Source organism: Phalaenopsis equestris, unplaced genomic scaffold, assembly GCF_001263595.1.
Source record: "Phalaenopsis equestris unplaced genomic scaffold, ASM126359v1 Scaffold001286, whole genome shotgun sequence".
NCBI classification, from domain to species: domain Eukaryota; kingdom Viridiplantae; phylum Streptophyta; class Magnoliopsida; order Asparagales; family Orchidaceae; genus Phalaenopsis; species Phalaenopsis equestris.
In genome coordinates this window covers 308,525-330,706 of record NW_018165725.1, presented here as the reverse complement: position 1 = coordinate 330,706, position 22,182 = coordinate 308,525, and the positions used below count along the sequence as shown (strand labels likewise).

General features: G+C 35.3%; 1 protein-coding gene across 1 annotated transcript in view; it reads left to right on the top strand.

Annotated features, from left to right (window-relative positions):
* Positions 1-1,175: 1,175 nt before the first annotated feature.
* Positions 1,176-22,182, top strand: part of LOC110033780 — a gene marked incomplete at its 3' end in the record, with an annotated part of 102,562 nt that continues 81,555 nt past the window's right edge. The window contains 1 exon segment of the mRNA XM_020737875.1: positions 1,176-2,244. Coding sequence (XP_020593534.1) covers positions 1,415-2,244 — 830 coding nt within the window.

Here is a 22,182-nt window from a genome sequence, read left to right as displayed (position 1 = left end):
AATCCGGATAGAAAACATGTAGCAGAAAATAGATCTAAACTAAACATGCCATAATAAAATTAACTAAACAAAAGCCTAACTAGTATAACATGTATCAGCATAGGAATATAAAAAATGTTCTTCAAGTCCTATGTAAAGTTGTAACACAAAAACAAACATAAATACAAACACAAATATTAATACATAAATGAGACCAATTCTTCCTCCATCTCATCACTCAATTTTTAACTTCAAATTTTCTAACAAAATCACTTTACTAATTAATTTGGTACTTTTAAAAGCTTTTATAGAGTCTAATTCCATTGACATGATTATCCCTGATTTGTTGGCTCGCGAGCAACAACTACAGACATCACCTTATCTCATTAAGTACGCACCTCAAATAGTTATAAAGCATGGAGGAAGATCATCCTCAGGTTATTCTTCAACTGGTTTATGGAACCAAATTGAAGAAAATAAAATCAGATAATAGAAGTAACAAAATTTAGATGGATCTGTTCAATGTCCAAACTCATAATGTCACTAGTTAATCCTCAAGTCAGGTTTAGGCCTGAGTTTTAATAAATTGGTTAATCCACTATTACCAGAGAACAAACATAAGTCCAGTCATAACTTGATCATAAAATTTTATTTAAGGAAGATGAAGCAAAGAACCTAGATTTGACGGTACAAAGAACAAGAAAAATAGGCAAACATCATCAACAATCCAGTCGACCAGACTAGCGAGCTTTGCAGAAGGAACAACAACACCAGGCGAGGGTTTCAGGTAGCACGCGGAGCAGCGACGCTAGATGTCGTCGATACCTTCTCTAAAGCAACGCCACCACCTGCAGATGTCGTCGATACCTTTGCCAGAGCAACACCACCACTTGTAGATGCTGTTGATATGACTTTTGATCTCGTGTAATGCAATCGCCGATGATGATTTCGAGTAGATCGCGGAGCAAAGCCTCACAAGCCTTCATATCAAACCGCAAATATGAGACAAGAGTAGACAGCATAATTTTAATATTTGAAATATGAAATATGTAATTACTTATGTTTTAAGTGCCATCTAGGCTCTAAAATTAAAGATAGAAAAGAAATATTTAAAAAATGACCATCCTTCGTAAGAGCCACGCAAACCACCGGCCCGTTTTGGGGGTAGAAAGGGTTAAAGCAGAGAAAAAAGAAGTAGAAAATTCTTTACTTCTCCTTTCCTCGCGATTGACCACCCCACTTCTTTTCTCTCGCTCGCGCTGTAACATCTCGAGGGACTCCGTTCTTGGAAATTGCCTGGATCCTTCTCCGTTTTCCTCCTTCCTGCAATATACTGCTTGGATCGGGGGAGTTCGTTAGGGTTTTCGCGGCAAACTTTTAGTATTTCGAACACTAGGGTTTCTCATGATCTGATGAGTTTCGCCTTCCTCTGCGAATGTCTTGCCCCCAATTCCTTGTCCTGCTGCTGCTGTTCTTTTTCGTTGTTTCGGGGAACCCGGACCTTGGCCGCCGAGTCGAGGAGGAATCGGACCCGGGAGGGGCTTTCGCGGAGCTGAGCGATATTTCTATTTGGCACGACTATGCGCCGCCGGCGCCAACGCCACCTTCACCCTTCACTCCGCCAGCATTCTCCTGCGAAGATGATCTCGGGGGAGTCGGATCCTTCGACACGCTCTGCTTGTTGAAGTCGACTGTGCAGCTCACCGGCGATGTCTACATTAAAGGGAACGGTAGCCTTAATCTTCTCTCGGGGGTTGAGTTGAGCTGTCGGAATAAGGGATGCCATATCCTGGCCAATCTCTCCGGGAAAATAACCCTCGACCCCCGTTCGGCCATCGTTGCCGGAACGATTAATCTGGCTGCGTTCAGCATGAGTATTGGGGACGGGGCGGCTCTGAACTCATCGGCCTTGGCTGGCGATCCGCCGCCAAAGACTAGTGGGGCAGCAACTGGGATCCATGGCGATGGTGGCGGATATGGAGGCAGAGGAGCTAGTTGCTTTGTGAGGGAAGGACAGACTCAGGATGACTCCTGGGGTGGAGACGCCTACGCGTGGGCAACACTTACGATACCAGATAGCTATGGAAGCAAAGGTGGCTCGACTAGCCTGGAAGAGGATTTTGGGGGAAGTGGTGGAGGCCGTATCTGGTTGGAGATTGAGGAAGTGCTCGATGTCAATGGAACGATCAGTGCGGATGGTGGTGATGGGGGACTGAAAGGTGGTGGCGGTTCTGGCGGGAGCATCTATATATCGGCTGCCAAAATGTAATGCCGCTACTCATTACCCCCCTTTTTTACCTGAATATCGGTTCCTATTGACTTGGCCTAATAATTCCTGTCGGAGTCAGCAGCTTCCATGATTGCATTTTCTTGTGCGGAACCACCAATTCATAGGTTAACATGCTGGTGTTTTTGTTCGTTAAGATTTACTTCCATGTTAATTTTTGTTTGTTAATTGCGCTTATTATGGTTATCATGGGCCCTGATTTTATGTTAGTCGCGATTGATTTTTTCGAATCGCTTTTAGAAGCATCTCTTTTCAGATTGATATACAGTGAACCATGTATCCACTGTCATGCATAGTATTTACAATGTGAAATACTGATGAAGTAAATGGCATGTAATTTTTTCAGATTTGTATTTATGCACTTACCCTAATTGTAATTAGGTTTCTACAAGTCATTATGTATTGCTTTATATGAAATCTATCATTTTGATGTGCTTTGTAGGCTTCATATTCTCATCAGTCTAAATTGATGGAAATTTGAAGCTCGAGAGGCATAATCTAGTTTATATCAACACATATAATCTCAGCCTGGGGAGTGTCCTTGTTGAATCTTGTTGCTTAACCACATATATTTTAAGGCCTAGGGTGCAAGTTGTTATTATTGGTAAATTCAGTTGTATGGCTATTGTGCAGAAGTTATGTTGGTTGAATTTATTATTATTAATGTTTAAAATTATGCAATTAAGTATTGAAGTACTTTTTATATGTAAGGTGATGCATAAACCTTAAGACAGGCATAATTCTCATAATTAATTAATTGATCAAAGTAAGATGTGCGATACTAACATCAAATTGTGACGTAAAAATATCATACTAACTTTGTAACTTCAATTCATTAAGTAAGTTGTGCCATATAAATTTCAAAGAAAGGTATTCAAGGACTGAAAAAGTCGAATTAATCCCATAACAATAAATTTTGTCCATTCCCAAATCTACATTAACTACGAATCTAAGCCACTAATAATATAATTTGTAAATTCAAAGTCACCATCATTCATTGCTTAATGGATCTTCATGAGAATTATCTTTATAGTGACTTGTTTTCTCTTTTGACTCATCTCCGGTTGTGTCAGCATGCTCTATATCTTTCTCCTCATCTGCGATCTCAAATAATTTTCTTCTTTCCTTATCAATAAAATCCAATAATAACATTAATTAAATTTAAAAATTGCAGCCATTTTTATGATTATATTCCAATTATTTTTATATAAATTTTTTCTGTTAATTTATTTTTGACTTGTTTTTAGACCTGTTCAACCCTTACTTTTATCTCCATCTAAGAAAATAGATTAAGATCCTGCAAATTTGTTGTTGTAACTTCCTTGTCATCTAATTTCATTGGGATCCTCCATAAATCATTTATCAACCTATGACCTATTTTTACAAATTAATTGACCCGTGTCGTTCTTAGAGTTTTTTTTCTACAACTATTTTTTTAATCTCTTATTGTACATAATGTAAATTAAAGAGTCCATCTTTAAGATGGTCAAATGTTCTCTCCTTTAGGTGTGAACTTCATTATATGTACTCCAATTTTATTTACACTTAGATGGTGAGCATGTAAGATCCATTATTTTGATAGCCAATTATTGTACTTTTGGAGTGTCATCTCCAAATTGAATTTACCATTCAACTAATTTTGGAAAACAATAATTAAAATAGCATTCAAATTCGTTGGAACATTAACCAATAAAAGTTAAATTATATAGGAATTATTTGCAATCATATCTTTGGTTTGTTATAGTGCCAAAAATTCTTTCTTTATTTTTTGCTTTTAAATGCTGCAAGTCGAAGGTCATTTTTTGCTCTCTCGGTTTAGTCAACAACAAAAACAACAACAACAAAGCCTTAATCCCACTACATGGAGTCGGCTACATGAATCATTTTTCTCCATTGCATTCTATTTAGTGTCATATTTTTATTTAGTTCTAATAAATTAGTATCATTTTTTTATACAATAAGCCCAAGTCTTCCTAGATCTGCCTCTGCCTTTCTTAACATAAGTCGAATCTAAAACGTCTACTCTCTTAATCAGATCATCAGATGGTCGACGCTTAATGAGACCAAACCATCTAAGACGACTTTCTCTAATTTTGTCCGTCACATGAGCTACACCAACCCTATCATGGATATAATCATTTCACATTTTGTCTTTAAGTGTAAAGCTACTCATCCACCTAATCATTCTTATCTCGACAACACTTAACTTAGTATTATGCTTCTCTTTTAAAGGCCAACATTCAGTGCCATAGAGCATTGCAGTTTTCACCACTGTCTTATAAAATTTTCTTTTCAGTCTAAGTGGTACTTTTCTATCACACAAAAGGCTTGAAGCATTCCTCCTCTTCAACCAACCAAATTGAATTATACTATTAACATCCCCATCTATATCACCATCGCTTTGGACAACATACCTGAGATATCTAAATTGTTCACACCTTTTAATAATCTGATCACCCAAAGTTATACTTCTGTCACTAGAGCTACTGCTACTAAATTACATTCCATATATTCGGTTTTAGTTCTACTCAAATGAAGGCCTTTAGACTCTAATGTAGACCTCCATAATTCAAGTTTTTCCTGGGTTTTTTCTCTCGTCTTATCCACGAGAAGGACATCATCAACAAAAAACATACACCAAAGTACATCCTTCTGTAAATGTCTAGTAAGACCATCCAAAACTAAAGCAAAAAGATATGGGCTTAAAACCGATCCCTGATATAATCCAACAAAAATAGGAAAATTTTTGGTCAATCCTCCTTCAGTTCGAACACAAGTAACAACTCTAGTATACATATCTTTAATGACTGAAATATAAGTCATATCAACACCTTTCTTCTCAAGTACTTTCCAAAGGACATCTCTTGGAATCTTATTGTAAGCTTTTAGTAAATCAATAAAAATCAAATGTAGATTCTCCTTATTATCTCTGAACTTCTCCTTCAAACCTCTTAATAAATCTATAGCTTCCATAGTAGACCTGCCCGACATAAATCCAAATTGATTATGAGAAATCTTAGTAATACGTCTTAACTCATGTTCAACTACCCTTTCCCATAATTTTAAAGTATGACACATCACCTTAATCCCTCTATAATTTGCACACGCTTGTGCATCCCCTTTATTCTTAAAAATGGGGACCAAAATACTCTTCCTCCACTCTTCATACATCTTTTCAGTTTTAAAACAATATTAAAGAGTTTAGTAAGCCAAGAAACTCCCAAATCTCCTAAATATTTTCATACTTCAATTGGGATATCATCAGGTCCCATAGACATTCCACCCTTGATTTTTTTAAAGCCTCCACAACTTCTCTTTTAATAATGCAATGGTAAAAATGAATCATTTTTTTATTATTAACGATATTGAGATCACTAGGTCAATCGTATTTTCAGAAACTTCATTAAAAAATTTATCAAAATAACTTATCCACCTTTGTTCTCTCGGTTAAGTCAACTATATTCATATAATGATATGAACCAAATTTGATATGAAAATTGTTTGACTTGTTCTCAATGTATTGAATTTGAAAATTACTATCATGTGGCGTGCAAATAATGATGAAGCTAAAGCTCTCACATATTATCAATTATTTTTTTCAAATTTCTTGCACTCGATGCCTCTTATCCTAAATTATATGCTATTGACTCTTTAGCCTTATCTATTATATTATAATTGAAATCTATGGCATGCTGTTCTCCACATCAATCATTCTTAAAACCTGACTTGAGGCTTAGCTATTGTTATAGCATCTCACATTTAAATAAAACCTTTCATTCAAAATATTTTTTTGACTCCTTTGCCTTCAATTTTTTTCTTAAGCACAATTTGACTATTGTGTGGAGGTAAAAGTACACATAACTTCCAAAAATTGTGTTGCTTTCAAGATACTTTGTAAAGTACGCTTCAACAGATTTAATATTGACAAGTTGTAAGAGTTCTTTTTCTAGAAAGTTTTATCAGCAACAACAGCTGCAGCAACAAGGACAACAACAAACATTTATCCCAATAAGTGGGGTCAACTATGTGAATAATTCTTCTCCATTGTGTCCTATTGAGTGTCATATTTTCATTTAATCCTAATAAATTAAGATTATTGTGTCCTATTGAGTTCTTTTTCCAGAAAGTTTCTCATCAAAGAAAAACCCAACTATAATTTTAGATGAGCTTATTAATCTTCTTGGCTTTGGTTGGCTTTTTGTGCCAAGATAACTTGCCAAGTTTTTTAAGAACTAAGTCAATGTAATGTTCTGCACATAGTCTAATACATGTTATCTCTCCGCTCTACCAACTTATTTATTGTCTTGTAAATATTAGCTTTGTTAGGGATAACTTGTACTGCTAAATGCTCTCTAATCTTCTCTATGAGTCCATCAATAAGTTCGATAAAGTATTTTGAAATTTTCTTTTACTTGATTGAATGTTTCAATGGACTTTAAAAAACATGGTGTAGGAGTTGTTAATTAAAATGTTATTTAAGATCATGTGCTTAATATCAGACCAACCATATGTCGTAATAGTAAATTCAACACGTGTAAGGTTTTTTGATCTGGCTGAATTTTTAAGTGCTATTCACTTCTGCCTTTCGTATTAAATTATCGAGCTTATACATAAATGGAGACTTAAGGCTTTAACCATAAGAACATATAGAATATATTTTGCTGATATAAGATGGAGAGGTTGCTAGATTAAATGGAATAACATTTCTATTAAAGAATCTTTCATTGTCAATATAGAAACTCATGTAAGACTCTCCTGTATTTTGAGGAGACATTTGATTAACTAACCTTACACAATCATTGTTGTCATCCGTTACATTCATAATGTATGTGTTTATAGGTCTTTATGCACATCTATTTGACTTTTTTTGCCAATGATTTTGTGGAATCTTTGCCCACAGGCCACAATCATGATACGATGATCCCTATTTATTCTATCATCAAATTATCTTTGTCCCAAATGCTTTGACATGACCACTTTTTTCATGTAGGCATACATCCTTTATTTTTTCACTTCAAGTGTATCGTTATGTGGTATAATATTTTTTTGAGTACCTACAATATGTTTTTTATTCTGATTACATCATCTTTAACAATCTTATTATCGTAATTGCATTTCAAATAAACATTTTTCCCGGCACTCCCTCCAAATTTCATTTTATATTTTGAGGCTTCTGCATATCTTGTTGTACTTTTCTCTTTCTATGCTCTCGACTCGACTTAAAACATAATGTTGATAAAACTCAAAACATAATGTTGAAAAAATCAAAGCCCTTAAAAAGGCAACCTTTGACATAGGACGGTGTGCGACTACCTTCTACTGCTCAGCTCTTTGTATACTTTGCCTTTCAACACTGCAAATAAGACTTGAAGATGCGAAGGTAACAGCTAGAACATCACGGCATGCTTATATAGTTTTTTTTTTTCATAATTTTATTAAATAGATGGGTAAATGGTTTATAAATTATATTGAAACGAAGGACGCTGACTATCTAAACCAAATACTAATGAGTGAAAAGGGTTGCAATTAGTAGCCTTGCACAGCAGATTTGTATGAAAACAATTAAAAGATGAGAACCAACTATTAATGGGGTGGCAATTTGTAAAGCAAATAAAAAATTCTAAACAGATATTTAATATTGCTGAATTAACATATCTTCTTGGGTCAATGTGGTTGACCTACTTTGAGCTATTTATGTTAACTATTAAGGATTGCATGAATGCTTAGCATGATGGCTGACATCATTTACATGAGTATTATGCCATCATTACTTGAACTATTAAGGTGATATGTGGTATTGCTTTGATCGATGAAATAGGAAATTACTTTTTTCAAGTGGATACCAAGTGCAAAGGAAATAAATAGGTGTGGATAACTTGTGCTTGCATAGTTTTAGCCTATAGAGCATAGGTGCATGGTGCATTCTAATTCACAAGAAATAGGAATTCTAATTCACAAGGAATAGGAGTGTAATGGAAAATATTGGAGTGTTTATAAGTTTTTAGATCATGTATTAACCCACTAGATATCTGCAAAAGTTAAGGACAAATGAAACAATTTTGTGTCTGAAAGAATGTAAAGTGCAACATCTAACTAATGAAAAGAAACACAACAACATCGATTGTAAATCCTTGCAAATTTAAACTTACAATTCAAAATCAAGAAATTTTTATATAGATAATTAATACTTGATTCTGAGGAAAATATATTATTGATAAATTTGCTTCTTTTATGATGGTCCACCAATAATCTATTTGGTTGGATTTGAGAAGAAAATTACATAGGATGAGTTTGAAAGAAACTCATTAGGTAACTTCTATCAATTAAGGCATAAGCAAGAAAATATATGACATATAATGTAATCACTAAAGTGGGATGATTAACAACATATACTGTCACAAAAAGTTATAATCATTACATCAATTTTTCCATCCTTTTATAGCTTTGTGTGTGTGCAGTGCAGGTCGACGTGTGTGCCGGTGTGTGCATGCGCAAATATAATTTTAAAATCCTTGAAAAAAGTCTAATTTAATTACATGTGCTCATACAAATTTTTAACCATAAGTGTTTATTTATGCTGAAATTCATAGAAATAAAAAAAAAAACTGTTTTTTATAAATTCTTTTTAAATCCAAGATTTTAGCACAATTTCTTGTTGTCTAAGCATTTTTTTTTGTAAAAGCCCTAAATTAAAAAGTTTTGATTAATGCATCCATTAAATCTGAACTAGCTTGACTTTACTTAAGCAAGGAAATAATGACACAATAATTAACATTATGCAAATCATTGTTTTTAAATCTAACTTACCTATTAAATAGCAACCATGGTCAAAGAGCCATCCTTTTTGTACTCATCCTGGTCAAGAATATAAAATGTGAATAGTCTCAACAACAAATGAAGCTCGACAAAGAAGACAACAAAGAAGATAATATTGTGATGCTGGGAGAGGTGATGATGACTAATGATCGTGAATTTAATGAAGGATTGTGATTCAAGGACAAATACAATGAATCATGGAGAAAATAGGAAGGAGAAGATGACTGGGGAGCAACTCACACCCAAGGAAGCAAGCTTGCATGACTATGATTTAGAATTGTGATTCTAACAATGATATAATATATACAATAAAACCTACTCTCAACCTTATCAGATTGTTATTTCAGCAAAACGTTTTACTTTTGTTTCCATTGTTTGTTATATTAGGTCTTGGAAACTTCAGTCTGCTCAAGTTGGGATCAATTCATTAGCCATATTAGAAATTATTATATTTAAATTATAGTTAATTACAATACAAAAATGGCTCAGCTAGCCCTTTTTTAAACATTGTAGAGATAAAGGGAAATGAATCTTTCTAGGTATCCATTTAAGCACACTTGACCTTAATTTATAAGAAGCAAATTTTAGGTGTGAAATTGAGCTCTTATATTATAATACAAATTCACTAAGCATTGCTATTTTTTGAAGAAAACTATGGAAATAAGAAGATATATCATCTCTAAGCTTTCAACCTATTTTATTTTTAAATATATCATGACTTAAAATTTGTATTTTTCATTTTTTTCCAATAATATTTTTATAATTAAGACATCATTTTCATTTGCACAGCAAAACCATGTAGAAGAAAAACACCACATGCAAAGTTTTATTTTATCTTTTTTTTGTGACCTAATAATATATAATTTTAGAAGGTTGAAAAATAAATTTTGGCTAAAGAATTTAGGCCTTATACAATATATGCAACTTGGTCATAACTCTAGTAGTGATGCAATAAGATGAGAACTTAAAGTTAATGAAGAATTAAATCACTAGTCTATCTTCCATCTATCTTAAACATAAATGAAATGTTCGCTCATCATGAAAAACAAGAAGCAAAGGTCATGATTTTTTCAGTTCCTTGGCTTCCCATGCAATCTAAATTTTAAATTTTATAATGTGAGAACTAGAAAGTATAATGGATGATCGGATGAGGGAATCAAGGGATCCAAAAACTAGACTGTGATTAGAAGAGTGAACATGGGTCCCGATGAGGGAAGTGTGATATACTATGAGGGGAATGCAAGTCAGCTAGGGGAGTATGAGATATACATAGTGTATTGTTAATTCTAGTTATGAGAATGTGAGAGCGAATGACAGGAATTTTAGATCCTATGATAGGAACTTAAGATTCAATAAATGTATTGTGATATCCAACAAGAGAATCTGATTTTTCGTTACACAAATTGTGATTTTTGCCAACCAATGTGTTAGATTCGACATAGTTGTGGATGATGCCTCTTCTGACTTTTGAATTGTGCTTTGCAATGTTGTAGGAGTTCTCATGAATTAAATAGAAGCAATAACATCCCTTATTTCATTATTCAATGGGGTCTTAAGGGCTTCTTTCTGTTATTATTTACAATCCTAAATGGGGTTGTGACCCATTTAGTTTTATTTACTTATGTAATGATAGGCTTGCCCGATGGTAAAAATTGTGTCTTAGGCCATTTGACGATTATACTTTAATATCAATGGGTGTGGTCAATTTAAATTGCACATGATTCAGTAATTAACCTTTGTTAAAGTATTCCCAAGATTTGCCTTTTGGTACAATTTTTGTAATAGAATTACTTGTGGAACTATCACGGGAAATGTTAATATTTGAAAGTTATTTTAGGTATTGTAGACTTTTTATCTTTTGAAAAAGTCAAACAACTTTCTTGTAGGCACCACGCTTACCTGATATGATTGTAAATAGCTTCTTATAATAGAATTTTTTGAAATATAGCAGAAAAGCAGTGGCCAAATAGAAATGTGACAAGAATTTGTGAAGCAAAGCTGTGAAAAACTGTCTCAAGCACACCTGTAGTCGGTCATTCATGATAATTCTATCCCCTTATAGCTCTTAATGATTTTGTATGTATTTATATCTTTTTCAAAAAGCAAATAATTAGTGAAATGCTGTGGATTATGCAATTTTTTCTATTTCCCTATTTTGAACTAAATGAATTGAATGAGAGAAAAGCTATAAAATAGAAGTTTTTAAATAGACAAAAGAATTCATATGGACAGTTTGTTCTATGTTTGTTAATGCTCATTTATGTGTAGTTTTATCCTTAAATCTTCAAAGAATGGAAATAGTTTATACTATAATGCAATGCCATGAGAATTGATATAACCAATCAGGGAAAAAAGTTTGCCTTAATTGTATGTTGAGGTTATTAAATATGGGTTTTGTGGAGTAGTCGCTACCATTGGAAGTAGTTATGGACTGTTTTAAGAACTTTCAATTAAAATAGGATAATTTTAAGGATCAATATCAAGGTTGTTTCTTTTTTCTATTGGTTATGAAATTGCTGATAGAGATATTCAAAGTGAGGTTCATCTATGTATGTTCTTGATAGCATATATATCTTCTATTGATGAAATTTTTTCTTCTAAAGTAAAAGTTAGAAACAAGGTGGTTTTTTTTAAGATATTGATGGTTTGAATAGAAGAAGATTGAGTGACTGTACATTTAATTTTAGTGGATATTGAATTTCCAAGTATCCGCCAATATTGCTACCAGATCAAACTAAAACTTAAAGTTTTAGATGGTGACTAATTCTGAGATGAGCTTTTTGAGACTTGCATAATAAGAGAAAATACATATATTTGAATGCAAATTTTATATCATTGCAACCAAGTCGTTTATTACCTCTATGACTTAAACAACAAACAAATAATTGATAGTTTGATGTATGTGAAGATGAGAATGTAAATATTGATGTGTGGAATTATTATTAAGTGGTTTGGGTGATTGTATAATGGAGGATAGAAGACGCCTCAATACAGTTAGAAAATAGAATCAACGTGGATAGTTGAGGTAAGGAAAGTGGGTTAAACACTGATAACAATGCTTTGAAGATATGCGAAAAGCTTGCACAAAATATAATCGATGCCTCATATAGCATTCAACTTTTACGTTGAACTTGTAGGGTTGATCCTAAGTACTTTGGTATTGTTAACGAATATGTTGGTTGTGCAGACTGAAGTTATTTTATTAAAAGTCTGTTGGTAAACCTACTTTCAAATTTGGAGTGACAATTTAACATGTTTTATAATGTTTCACGCCTTTGTAATGAATTTGTAAAAGACAAGAAATTATGTTTTATTTGTATTCATGTGCAATTATCGAACTTTCAATGTAATATTATAGGTTTTGTTTATTATGAATTCTTGTGTTATATGATTAGCTTCTCAAAATGTTATAGGGTGGTTATGAAGCTGATACAAGAGTTAAACCAAACCACAGTAGAATTGCAAATATTATTGCTGAAATTCAAATATGTTATAACCACAACTCTTCAAAACAGGAAATAAACGATAGCAAACGTAAAAAAACACCCAAGGCGACAACGACGGGGGTGGGCGACGGTTGGCCTGCAGGTAGGAATGCTGTTAGGGGGTGATGGTGACAGTAGGGTGGTGGGAAGGTGTGTTCAGTGACAATTGTGAGGTAGTGAAAAAGGTTGGGGTGGCTATTAAGGAAGTTGGGAATGATTGTCGACATCCTTGAACGGTGTGGAAGGTTGGGAAGGATGTTGGAGATGGGTGGGGGGGATTTGGTTTACGACTGATAGTAGGGGGAGGATAGTTGTTTTGGGGATGGTAACGAGATTGGATGTTCCTGCGGGATGGATGGTTGAGAGGCTAGGGATATTGTAGTGGTTGTGGAAGAGTTGGGATAGGGTCGACGACAGGAAAAACAGGGAGAGCAGGTGGAGTGAAGGTGGTAGTGATGCAGGGTGCCGACGACATGTAGGGAAGGGGAAGAAAGTGAGAAATTAGAGGAAGATAAACTCCACGGAGTGAAGGTGGTAGTGATGCAGGGTGCCGACGACATGTAGGGAAGGGGAAGAAAGTGAGAAATTAGAGGAAGATAAACTCCACCTCAGAAGAGTTACAGTTGGAACACATTCTCGCCGTCAGATATAGCCCTAGAAGGGAAAAGAGGGATGTCAGAGGTTATCCAAATAGAAATATCAACCAAAAATTGAATCCTAAATCCATTTAATAGCATGTTTATAATACACTAAGATAATCAGGAGAGAGGGGGACCAGTTCAGCCTCCTTGTTGAGCCCATTGCCTGGTTCAGCCCTACCAGTTCGACATTAGTCTCTCGAGGTTGGGGGCGCTTCAACGTCATTCGTTGAAGCTTTTGATTCACATCTGAATCCCACTATTGGCTGTACTGTCTCCCAAAACACGTGAGGATTTTTTTCTACTTGCGAGCATACATCCATATCGATCCGCTCTCCTGGGGGTCCACTACTGAATTGAATTAAGTCTGTGTGTCTTGCTCGTACTGCTGAATACTCTCAAAGTAATCTGCGGTTGACTTAACCTGATTTGAAGTGAGGGTAGCCTGAACCTCCCCGAACAGTGGTGGCCATGGTGTTAAGGTATTGACCGTGATATCTTGAAATGCTGTGTCGTGAATGTCTTGTGTATGGAGCTGGTGTCTTGGTTCTATTATCCTTTGTCATCACAAAAATTGTTCCCACCGATGCTGCTTTGTTGCCAAGGGCACTTGTGACACTAGGCTCCGCCGAAGGGAGAAGGGCGATACGCTTCCCATCTTTGGTGAAGGAGTAGGTGTTTTTGAATTCGTAGTGCTGAGGTTTACGATCAAACTGCCTCAGTCTTTCCAACAACAGGTGACAAACTTCCATGGGTACCACGTCACACCACAACTGATCCTAGAGTTGGCTCTCAATCGAAAACTTCACCAGGCACCTCTGGTTAATGTTGACTTTGTTCGCCTTCAGCCACATCAGAGAATATAACTGGGAATGCTTCTGAATCATGAGGCCAAACTTCTCCACCATATTTGTAGATGCCACGTTCTTACTGGTCCCTCCATCGATGATGAGACTGCATATTTTCTCATTCACGGTATAACGAGTGTAGAATATTTTGTGACGAAGCCACCTTGAATTCCTCGTTTCCTTTGTCTGTAGAACTCGTTGAATCATGAACGCCTCTCCTTCATCCTGTGGAAGATGGTACACCTCACTTCTCACTGACTTTCTCCATGACACCTATTATGTAAAAGATACGACTCCACTCATTAGATAATTGGAGGTGATGTGCCCAAATCCATGGCATCTAATGCATTTTCGGGTGGGAGCTGTAGTAGGTGGGTTACTCTTATCGGGCTTCTTCTCGTTTGTGGTGGCCCTGTTTTATCCGAATCAGTTTTCTCAACTCTCTAAGGTGTGCTCGTGCTGGTGTCTCCAAATGTGGGGGGCTGCCTGATTGGTGGTTGCTTGTTCTGTTTTTGCTTCCTTTCCACTTTAAATGTTAAGGTATGGATATCTTCAATCAATCAATAAGGCTGCGATTGCACCACATTGTTAATAGCGGGCTTCAGACCCTCCATATAATGGGATATGATGTGTTCTTCTAACTCGACCAATTCGCACTTCATTTGTAACTGATTAAACTGCGTCGTGAACTCCTCCATTGATAGATCTCTCTGTTGTAGATGCTGGAGTCTCAGAAACATATCTTGTTGGTAGTGAGGAGGTATGTATTTCTTTTCACATTTTCTCCCACTTGGCCTTACCATTGTTTTCTTTCTTCTCCGCGTCTGCAAGTTGTCCCGCCGCAAGGAGGCGCGCTTTTTTAATTGGATAGTTTCAAGCTTCGCCCTTTTATATTTTGGCACCTCTTTTTACATAAAGATTGTCTCAAATAGTTGTAGCCATTTGATAGAATCATCTGGATCCATAACTCCATCGAACTCTGATAGATCCATCTTTATTCTGAAGTCCTTGTGTCTTCTATATACGGAGTCCTCTCTTGTTTTCTTCTGATACTGGATTACAAAGAGTCGCGGCCTTTCTTCTTTATCACTGAAATCTTTCCTATATAAGGGGTTGAACAGTTTTTCTCTTTCATCTCTTCGACTTCTCCTATCACTATTGAGGGTAAGTTCCCTTTGGGTTTCATCCTTCATGTTCGCAAGTCTTCGCCGAAGTTGACGGATCTCTCGCTATATCTCTTCCTGGGTAGACCATATATCTCCTTGGTGACATGGCTAGGGTTTAGAGTTGAGAGGTGAAAGATGGTATAACAAATGTATTCAGGGTTGCTGATTTTGAAAATAAACAAGGATAAATGAGGGTTAGATCAAATTTTAGCTATGGTTTGAGAATATGAAAGAAAATATTTGGTGGAGGGGTAAGGCGAATGTTAGAAAACGCCTATGATAGAATTAAGGTTAGACCAGCTCTGATACCAAAGGATACCAGAGAACCCAAACCACAATAGAATTACAAATATTATTTTTGGAATTCAAATATTTCTTCTCGTTTGTGGTGGCCCTGTTTTATCCGAATCAGTTTTCTCAACTCTCTAAGGTGTGCTCGTGCTGGTGTCTCCAAATGTGGGGGGCTGCCTGATTGGTGGTTGCTTGTTCTGTTTTTGCTTCCTTTCCACTTTAAATGTTAAGGTATGGATATCTTCAATCAATCAATAAGGCTGCGATTGCACCACATTGTTAATAGCGGGCTTCAGACCCTCCATATAATGGGATATGATGTGTTCTTCTAACTCGACCAATTCGCACTTCATTTGTAACTGATTAAACTGCGTCGTGAACTCCTCCATTGATAGATCTCTCTGTTGTAGATGCTGGAGTCTCAGAAACATATCTTGTTGGTAGTGAGGAGGTATGTATTTCTTTTCACATTTTCTCCCACTTGGCCTTACCATTGTTTTCTTTCTTCTCCGCGTCTGCAAGTTGTCCCGCCGCAAGGAGGCGCGCTTTTTTAATTGGATAGTTTCAAGCTTCGCCCTTTTATATTTTGGCACCTCTTTTTACATAAAGATTGTCTCAAATAGTTGTAGCCATTTGATAGAATCATCTGGATCCATAACTCCATCGAACTCTGATAGATCCATCTTTATTCTGAAGTCCTTGTGTCTTCTATATACGGAGTCCTCTCTTGTTTTCTTCTGATACTGGATTACAAAGAGTCGCGGCCTTTCTTCTTTATCACTGAAATCTTTCCTATATAAGGGGTTGAACAGTTTTTCTCTTTCATCTCTTCGACTTCTCCTATCACTATTGAGGGTAAGTTCCCTTTGGGTTTCATCCTTCATGTTCGCAAGTCTTCGCCGAAGTTGACGGATCTCTCGCTATATCTCTTCCTGGGTAGACCATATATCTCCTTGGTGACATGGCTAGGGTTTAGAGTTGAGAGGTGAAAGATGGTATAACAAATGTATTCAGGGTTGCTGATTTTGAAAATAAACAAGGATAAATGAGGGTTAGATCAAATTTTAGCTATGGTTTGAGAATATGAAAGAAAATATTTGGTGGAGGGGTAAGGCGAATGTTAGAAAACGCCTATGATAGAATTAAGGTTAGACCAGCTCTGATACCAAAGGATACCAGAGAACCCAAACCACAATAGAATTACAAATATTATTTTTGGAATTCAAATATGTTACAACGATGACTCTTCAAAACAGGAAATAAACGATAACAAATATAAAAGTCCCAGGCGATGACGGTGGTAGGCGATGACTGACCAATAAGTAGGTATTGGCTGCAATTGGGAGGCAGGGAAAATGTTGGGTGGCTGTTAGGTAAGCTGGGAGGTGTTGGCGGCAGCCCGGGAATGTGTGGTGGGTTGGGAAAGCGACTAGAGATGGGGGAAGGGAGCGAGATGTGGGGCTGTTGCGGCGTGGGTGGGTGAGAGGTTTGTGGTTATGGAATGGGTGTGATGAGGAAAAAACAGGGAGAGCAGGTGTTGAGCGGCAGCCGGAGGGAGGAGCCTGCAGGGGCATCACAGGAAGGTTTGTAGGGCTGCAGGGTGGATGGCGGCAAGCACAGAAGAGGAAGATGGTGAGGAATTAGGGGAAAATTCATACTACCTCGAATAAGTTACGGTCGAAGCACCTTCTCGCCGTCGGAGCACCTTCTCGCCGTCGGATACAACCCTATAAAGGAAAAGAGGAATATCGGAGGCTGCCCAAACAAAAATCTCAACCGAAAACTGAATCCTAAAACTAAATAACAACATATTTATAATGAACTAAGATAACTAGGAGAGAAGTTGTCGTTAAGTTATGTTCACTACAGTCTTCTTAGTTTTCAAGTTATGAAATCAATTTCTCTATAAATGTATGGGTAATACCATTTACAACTGCACAAACCCTCCTTTGACTATGCATCAGTAGGAGCTCAATGCACTAGTTATTCCCTTAATATAATTCAAAAAGAATCTTTTTATAAATAATGTATAAAGTTGATATAGAAAATATGTAGTTAACATTCATATCTCCCAGTAGTATATGATGACTTTTCATATATCTCATGGATAAATCCCATCAGCAAAGTTAACCAAGAACTTGATTGAGTTGCAACTGAATTGTGTCCTGGTATTGGAGAACAGGATAAGAGGAAGGTGAAGACGAACAAAACAAGGCAGAATCCGGCTCTAGTAATCTCGTAGAATTATAGTTCAAGCATTACCAAAGCACTAACTTGATTTGGTGACTGCAGCAAATAATTTTAGAGGAAGCCAATGGGGTTTTGTCAATGAAATGCCACTACTTTCTTCTTGTGTAGATTCAATCCTAAATAAACAATCATTGTATTGTGTTCATCTTCAAAGAGCAATATGATGTTCTCGCTACATGATTCATGCTTGAGGTTTGGGGCTCTACCATGGGTGTTTTGCCTAGGTAGGATCGGGAGAGGTTGAAGGTGAAACAGCACCCTGGTGGAGGAGATCACAACCTATTCATTGAACTTGACAACTTCACTAGCTTGGGTTTTATCAGCCTCTTCCGTGGATCTGCTATCTCTGAAGCCTTGAAGATATCAGTAGTATGAGATGTTGTTGACTTTTTTCATATTATATGGGAATATTTTTTCTCTAAAAATGTATATTTCGTGTATTATGAGCCAATTGTGGGATATTTTTGTCCTGTAAATTTATCAAGTTGTGCTTAGAAAATAAAGATAACAAGGAATTACTTTCAGCTTTCCCCTTTTGATTGTTATTTCTCCAGGCTGGGAATGCTATTTATGGGATGTAGTTGCTGCTCCCATATTTTCTAGCTCTTAAAATGTAAAATTATGGAAACTTGCAGTCAAAGGATCTTTATTTTTTAGTGGTTAGCATTATTTAATGCTATTGTAATTCATTATAAGATAAATTATAGTTTTTTTTTACTATTTTATTAAATTTTAATTATCAAAAATAGGTTGTATTACCATGGAAGATTATTGCTTTCCATTTCTTGGACCATTTTTAATTTCTTCATTAGTTACGGGAAACTTCTATATTGATGAATTAAATAAATTAATTGATTTGACATAAACCTAATTTATGTTATATTGTGAAATCCTAGCAACTGAAGATTCCTCTGATTTATTTAGGTAAGAAATTGATGTCATTGTTAAGATGGTGGCATGTGTTAAATGACTTGACTTGGGTTCTCTTTCTATTTGATTGTGATAGACATTCATTTATCCTTGAAGCTAACCTTTCCAATAATTTAATAATTCAAGATTTATTGCTACACTTACTATCAATGAAACTGAAGCATCGTGCCATAATTATGTGGAAAGAATTCTTGCAAGAGAAATCAGGCAATTTATGGTTTATAAATTTTACGATTTGTACTGTTTTAATTCAAATTCGAGTCTATTTTGCTCAAGTTTAGTCAATAGTATTTGTAAGCTCTTAATGCTACCAAGACATCAGAAGTCCCTATTTTGATGGTATTTTTTTTTACATTTACTATGAGAACATGCTTATCGACATTTTTATGAATTTCTCACTTAAGTTTTTAATAGTGTTTATGCTTTCTGGCAACAATGTTGTGTAGATTTGATATTATTTTAGATTCAGTTATTTATGTCATTGTAAACGTTGTACTTTGTTATTTTGTTTTACCAAATTTATAAAACTGCTAGCCTTACATTTGTATCCATAGCGTTAGAGGAAAGTTACAAAATTTAATTTATCATCTACTTGTTGCTTTGGTCATTTTTTGTTGCTTGAAGGGTGTTACAACAAAAGAATTTTATCCAAAATAATTTTGTAGTCCAGACCAGGCCCTCACCAACTGGCTGTGGCTTGCTATATTTGAAAGCAAAGAAGAAGTTATCTTTAGACGCAAAATTATGAGAAATTCTATTGAGGAACCATAGTGTAGATGCCATAATCGTGATGCTTTTAGATGCTGTATATCCTTAGAGAAATAATTATTTCATTTCAAAGCTGCAAGCAGTTTTAGCCAAGAGAGTTTAGTTTTTCATAGGCCAATATTAAAGCAATTTTCATGTCCATACTATTTTATTTTTTCTGAATTTAGCATTTATTATTTTATTGTTTTTTTTATTTGCTGAAATATAATAATGGCGAGGATTATCTCATCCTTTTTTTATTTGATATGGATGCCAAATCCTGCATCCTTATCCTAGTTTTGTTTCCTTTTATCACTTAAGTTGGAATGCTTATGTTTACATTTGATCATCAATTATTTAATTGTTGAATAAAATAATTATTGAAGCCATTTACGAGTGCTCTCTCTTAATCCAAGTTGTGTACGTGGATTGCTTTAATTGCTTTAATTCATATTTTCTTTCTTACAAAGATTATTTGATCCTTATGTTGGTATTATTATTTTTATATAAAATAGGCATGCTTGTATTGCTATCTGATTATTGATCAATGTAATAATTTTTTAGGACAATAATTAGTGTTCTTTTTTAATTTAAATTGTATACATGAATCACTTTAAATTGTGAACTAAAGTAAATTTCAAGCAGTTTTAGGTTCGTATTTTTTTTTTAATTTTTAACTGTCTTTTATTGTTTATTTTATTATTAGGTCAAATTAAATATAGCATAGGTAAAGAAAATCTCATCTTTATTCCAGGTGCTATGTATACGGATTTTTTTATTTTTATCCTAGGATTGTCTTTCTTTATAAATAGAAATGCTTACATGGTCATTTGTTGATTATTAATGAAATAATTGTTGGGCTAATTATGAGTGTTATGTTTTGATTGAAGTTGTGGAAATCACTTTAAGTTATGTACATGATGTTTATTTTTTATCTTTTCATTCCCATTGTTTTATTTGCGGCGGTCAGTCCTTGACCCATTTGGTATCAAGTCTGGTGCTACTTTAATAAGATCTTCATCTATTTGGTAGTTGACCTAGGTTTTATATTCCATGAATAATGTATAGAGTATGTGCTTTTGATTTTCAGGCAAAAATAAAATAAAATAAAATAAAATAATAATAATAAAAAACTTATTTGAGTTTACCAAATTATTTCAGTGTTTGTTAGATGAAAATGATCAAATAATGGATCCATATTTAAATGACCTTAACACATAATAGATCACGAGGTTTTTTTTACTCAAACCCAACTACTTAAGGATTGGATTACGTCAATCTAATGAACCATTTAGTTTGTGATTCATAGGATTGCAAAATAGGTTCCGTAGTTTTCTAATTTTTTTTGGGTTTGGCTTATGTTGGGAGAGATGAGATTAAATAAGGAAGCAAATTCGAGAAATGCATAGAAAAATTTTGAACATAAGCGCACAAAACAAGAAAACCACAAACACTAGATTCAATGCAGATAAACCCAAGAACAGAAAAAAGCACGGAGTCACACCACCAAGAAATTCATTATGAATAAAATGAGAATCGTATAACTTACACCACACTTAAGCCTCCCAACATTTTTGGAACTCATGAACACTCATTTTCTCTTTTGCACGAGAAAAATCAAAATTTATATACTTCCAATCGGCGAAACCAACTTTAGGTTGAGAACTGCTCAAAATTGGTTACTAGCATTTGGGCGCCGTGATTGTAAAGTTGTGGCACTCTCATGAGCGTTGACTTCAGGTGTTGAAGTGTCGTGCTCTTGGGTTCTGAACTTCGATTGGGCGTTGCGATGTTGTTGTCTCGGGGCTGGGGCGCTGCATCTGGGCTTTGTGCACTAAATATAGAAAAAAAAATTTGAGGGCGACGCCTCTAAACTCAATATAGGGGCACACCCCACTACCCCACTGGTAAACTCACCATCATGCTTGATCGGCGAAATTGAGGGCTCTGGATGAACAATTGATTAAGGATCTACATAATAGCAGCCTAGACAAATTTAGTCTGTATATTGTGCTTGACCAAGGTGAGGAGGAAATGAGTGTTAAAAGCCTAGAAAACACAGCAAAGTACATAAATTTTTTACCATAAAGTGTTACATATACCAGTATGACGATCATGTGATGAGTAGCTCCCCTGATAAAACCTTTTTGGTATCTCTCCTAACGGCGGTTATCTTCCTTCTAAACATGGAATCTACCTACAATGGCCCTCTTGTACCACATGTAAATCCTTTACGTCATTATTAACCACTATTTGCTCTTCATCATCTTCGATTAAGGATTGTTCAAACAACTGGAAATGTTATACATTGATTATAAGAGTGTGATTGCATGTTTCTATTAAGATCTATTATGTACACATTTTCTTCAAATTTTTAAAACAAATTGAATTGTCCATATTTGATGGCTTAAGATTTTTTAAAAATTCTTTTCAGTTGTTCTTTACCCCGATGAAGCCACACAAAGCCTCCATTTTGTAATGAAACTTGAAACCTGTGCTTGTCATGATGAGCTTTGCACTACTCCTGTATCTCTGCTGATTCAGTTCCATCTCATGATGGATAATTTTTAAGCTCTACAAGAACTTATACACTTTCTTCACTTACGCTTCGCTACTTTCTTCATTCAGATTGACAAAAAACTGGAGTTTAAATGGACTTGGAGATGAGAAAAACCCAAGCCAAACTCAAATAGGGTCCCTTTGATCAAGTTCCATGTGTTAAATACTCGATAATAGTTTAGGTTG